Source organism: Engraulis encrasicolus, unplaced genomic scaffold (genome assembly GCF_034702125.1).
Source record: "Engraulis encrasicolus isolate BLACKSEA-1 unplaced genomic scaffold, IST_EnEncr_1.0 scaffold_45_np1212, whole genome shotgun sequence".
Taxonomy (NCBI): Eukaryota; Metazoa; Chordata; class Actinopteri; order Clupeiformes; family Engraulidae; genus Engraulis; species Engraulis encrasicolus.
Genome location: NW_026945764.1, coordinates 302,305 through 307,304, shown reverse-complemented (window position 1 = coordinate 307,304; position 5,000 = coordinate 302,305). Strand labels below are relative to the sequence as shown.

The 5,000-nt window shown below is 47.5% G+C and overlaps 1 protein-coding gene across 1 annotated transcript in view; it reads left to right on the top strand.

The window, feature by feature from the left end:
- LOC134444105 (nucleobindin-2-like) overlaps positions 1 to 5,000 on the top strand; it is a 29,058-nt gene that overhangs the window by 366 nt on the left and 23,692 nt on the right. The window contains exon 2 of the mRNA XM_063193563.1: positions 1,285 to 1,424. Coding sequence (XP_063049633.1) covers positions 1,296 to 1,424 — 129 coding nt within the window. The 5' untranslated portion in view covers positions 1,285 to 1,295. The remainder of the gene's footprint in view (positions 1 to 1,284; positions 1,425 to 5,000) is intronic.

Here is a 5,000-nt window from a genome sequence, read left to right as displayed (position 1 = left end):
ATCAAAACGGTGTCTGTAATGTTAGGGTGGTTACAATGTAAATGTCCATTGTAACGTAATAGATTCAGATGTAACACTGGTTTATGGATGTGAGTTGATAGGCTTTGTTGTGATTTAGCGAGCTAGCTCATATCATGTTTTATATGCATAGCCAGTAGTGGCTAATAATTCACTCCTGTCTGCATTGGTCATTCCAATGTCTGTCTGGATGAACATTAGCCATTGAGCCCATTCGTAATGCGCATGTTTCTAGTAGGTTTGAGTTACAGTCAATAAAGGTATCACTTGTCGTGGAAACGCATCTTGCAACCTGCACCAATTTCCATGACCATGTAGGAGCAGCCTTCAATGATTGCATCACTGTTAATTATAAAGTGTGTGTGTCTGTGTCTGTGTCTGTGTACTTGCTATTACGTGTCAATTACATGTCAACAACCTCTACACAGCTGGGAAAATGAACTTGGCCATGCATTTCCAGCTACTGTCAAATAAACAACAAGAGCCATTCAGTGGCAAACCATTGCTGTTAAAATCAGCCGAAACATGTATTATCAGGAACTCACACAGAGGTGTCAGTCATACTGATGCAACTAAGCAGGGAGAATAGCCAGGGACTCAGAACATCATTTACAGGGCAGAATGATATTGTTGTGCCACAGAGGATTATGATGTGGTGGTACAGAAGGCTATGATCTTGTTAGGTGTTGTTTGCAATGATTTGGTTATTGGTGGTGGTGGTGGTGGTGGTGTGTTGTGTTGTGTTGTTTAGATGAGTTGTGTGGGCCAATGCTTGCCTTACACTGTGCTGCCTGCTCCGTCGTGTAATACAGTGTTTCCCAATGTTTTTTGTCTCGCATACCCCCTAAGCCTCTTAGTTGTGCCATGAGTACCACCTAATTCATGTTCTATATCATTTTCTCTGTCCTGATGTGGCTGCTCCATACATTTGTTATACTAATATTTTTCAAAGTACCCCCTGAAGTGTGCTCGCGTACCCCTAGTGGTACACGTACCCCTGGTTGGGAAACACTGGTGTAAGAGAACACATAATGATCAAACAACATGGGAGTAATACAATGCCATAAAATAATATTCACTATTATCATAAAGTAATATTTATAAATATAATATTTCTCCAGACGCTGCTAAGATGAGGGTTGTGTTCACCGCTTGCCTTACCCTATCCTGCCTCCTGCATTGTGTAATATCTATAATATATAATAATTAATACAGTATATAATGTAATTAATGTATATACTGTAATAATATGTAATATTTCTCCAGACGCCGCTAAGATGAGGGTTGTGTTCACCGCTTGCCTTACGCTGTCCTGCCTCCTCCGTTGCCTGGAGACGGTGCCCATCAGCATCGACAAGACCAAAGTCAAACTGCCCGAAGAGAAAGTGGAACCTCCACAGAGTGTGGTGAGCACACACACACACACACACACACACACACACACACAGTCATGCTAATACACACACACAGACACAAACACACACACACACACACACACACACACACTAGGGATGGGAAAAAAACGCACCGAAAACCGAAACCGTACAATTCACACACATACCGAACCGTGACATTAAAGCCGTGGCAAACCACGGTCCATGCAATGCCTTGAAAATATCTATTAAAACATAAGCATTTGAGCCCACTGAGGATGATACAATTGAAATCACTCTATTTTCACACTATAAGCCTATACAAACCATAAGTAGGATATTTAGTGATGATAAGTCTGATTCTATCTGTTACACTTTGACTTTGTGTAAGCGAATTAAATCAGACACACACCGGAGCATAGTTTTCCGTGGCTTTACTTCATGCTGGTCAACGTAGAAGAGAGAGCATTACATCCCTACTACACAGGGTCAAGGGGAATAACGTATGACGTGCTGACGTCATCCTCAGTACATGACATCCCCTCCTTTCTTGGATTAAAACTTTACCCAATGCATTAATAACAGTTTAACACTCTTAACACCATTAAGATATCTCATATTACCTTCAACATAAATCTTACCACAGTGGCACTCTGTTACAGTCCACAATATCTGTACCAAACTCATGGATTATCATTTACCATTAACATTTTCAAAATAAACCTTTCTTCCAAAACATTCTCATAATAACCTTTTTGTTCCTTTAACTCATAGAACCATTTCTGCTTCAGATATTATGCATTCAATATCAATTGCTGAACATATTCAAAAATGTAAACATTCATATCCCAACAGCATAGAATTCACTTTCATTGAACATGAACATTCTTTTTTTTTTCTTAATACATTCATCACTTCATAATGAAGTCCGTGAATCTCTCCGGCTGCTTTATTTCTCTGCGAGGCCGCTCAGTCGGTGTGGTCAGAGGTCGGCTTGGAGATGACCCCTGAGTGAGTGTCTCTGGTGTGGACCTCACAGACGGTTCTGCATGAGTCTCTCTCTCTTTCGGTGCCTCACTCTCGCCAGGTGAGGTTGTCTGATCTGCTGGTGTGTACACCTTAACATGTGTGGTATTTCTGGAGTACTGAGCTCCACTGGGTGACTCAACTACAACATTATTGCCATTCTTACTCACTACAGTGTGTGGTGTGTGATTAAATGTGGTGGTGAATTTGTTAACCTTGTCCTGTTTCAACAGAACTTCATCTCCCACCTGCACCAATGATGGTTTTGCGCCGCGCCGCTGGTCTGCATACTCTGCATACTTGCCCTTGTTCTCAGCATCGGTGTCTCGTGCCTCGATGTCGACTCTCGGCGTGCTGATGTCTGGTAGCTTACCCCGGAGCTTCCGGTTGAACAGGAGTTCAGCAGGGCTCCTGCCCGTGGTTGAGTGCTCGATCGACCTGTAGACGGTGACGTACTTTCGTAGCTCCTTCTGCCAGTCCAGCCCCTCTGCGTGCGCGATGCGAATTCTTTTCATGATGGAAGCGTTCTGCCTCTCGACCTCTCCATTCGCCTGTGCCCATTTCGGTGTCGTCTTGACATGCTGTATGCCGTTCTCCTTGCAGAAGTCCTGGAACTGTGTTGACAGAAACTGGGGCCCACAGTCAGATCGGATGGAGACTGGTAGACCATGTCGACTGAAGATGTTCTCCAGGCTGTCAATCACTTTCTCTGCTGTAGTGGAACGCATGATCTCGTACTCATAGTACCGACTGTAGTAGTCTACGACTACCAGGATTGAATGTCCTGTAGGTAAGGGACCTAATAAGTCTGTGGCAAGGTCTTGCCAAGGCCCGTCAGGGAGAGCAGTGGGCCGCAATGGCTCGGGTACATCAGGACGTGCCTCTAGTTTGCATCCATCACAGTCCTTCACATATTTTTCTGTTGCCTTATACATCCCCGGCCACCACACTTTCCCCCTCAGATGCTGCTTCATCCCTACCATGCCTAAGTGTCCCTCGTGAGCTAAGATTAAAGCTCTGCTGCGCAGTGACTGTGGAAGCACAATCCGTGTCCCCCTCAGCACTAATTGTCCAATAGTACACAGTTCATTCGCTATGCGGCCATAAGCTGTGCACCTTTCAAAACGGCCTGTCTTGATCGCTTTTCTCACCTCATCCAGTTCTTTGTCCTCCGCGGATGCTCTCTCCACCTCCCTTGTGGTAAGTGCCCGCGGTGTAGCCTGCACCGCCACGAAGCGCACGTATTCTTCTGCTCCATGATGATGTGGCGTGCTCTTTGCGCTTTTCCCCAGCAGACGTGACAGGGGATCTGCTATGTTGAACTTTCCCGCGATGTGCACGACCCGAAAGTCGTATGGCTGCAGGCGGAGCACCCAGCGCTCGATCCTAGCACATGGCTTGGACTTGGGGCTGTAGATCACCTGTAGGGCTTTGTGATCAGTCACTAGGTCGAACCTCTTGCCGTATATGTATGGATGTAGGCGCTCGCATGCCCACACCAGCGCCAGGGCCTCTTTCTCCGTCTGCGAGTATCTCGTTTCACAGTCTGTCAGGCTCCTGCTTACATAACATATAGGCACCATAGCACCCTGTTGCTCTTGGATTAGAACTGCCCCTATGCCCACCGGGCCTGCGTCAGCTATCACTTTGGTGGGGGCATCCTTGTCAAAGTATGCCAGCGTTCCCGCCTCAGCCAGTTTCAGTGTCTCGAACGCCGCCTGTTGCTCTGGCCCGAAGACGAACGGTACCTCTTTCTTTGTCAGCCTCCGCAGCGGCTCTGAGATGGTCGCAAACTGGGGTATGAAACGGCTGCTGTACCCAGCTAGACCCAGAAAGCTGCGTACCTCTGATGCGTTCTCTGGCTCACGCGCCTCCTCCAGGGCTCTGACTCGCTCACTGGTAGGCCCTACTCCCTTTTCAGTCAGTAAGATGCCCATGAACACTAATTTGTCCATCTCAAATTGACACTTCTCACCGTTCAGGGTTAAGCCGCACTTCTCCAGCCTCTCCAGCACTGCATGTAGTCGCTGGCGATGCGTGTCGTGGTCAGGTGCATGGACGATGATGTCATCGGAGATGTTGGCCACTCCCTCGATGCCTGTCAGCGCCGATGCCACCTCGTGCTGATACTGCTCACTCGCAGACGAGACCCCGAATATGAGTCTCTTGTAGCGGTATGTTCCACTGTGTACGGCGAATGTTGTGATCGCCCTTGACTCCTCCGTGAGCTCCAGCTGGTGGTAGCCCCACCGCAGGTCGAGCTTACTGAACACAGCTGACCCGTTCATGTCATGCAACAGTTCATCAACGGTCGGGATCGGGTATCTGCCCCGGATGATTGCCCTGTTTGCCATTCTCATGTCCAGGCATAAGCGAATGTCTTTGTCCTTTGCCTTTGGCACCACTACGACAGGGTTCACCCATGGCGTTGGACCCTCCACTTTCTCGATGATGTCCATTCCTAGCAGCTCCTCGATCTTCCTTTCGACCGCCTCCCGCAGGTGGAATGGTACCCGTCTCAGCGGCTGTGCTACGGGCTCCACATTGCCGTCGATGTGCAGTCTAACTTGCTTAGTGTTAAGC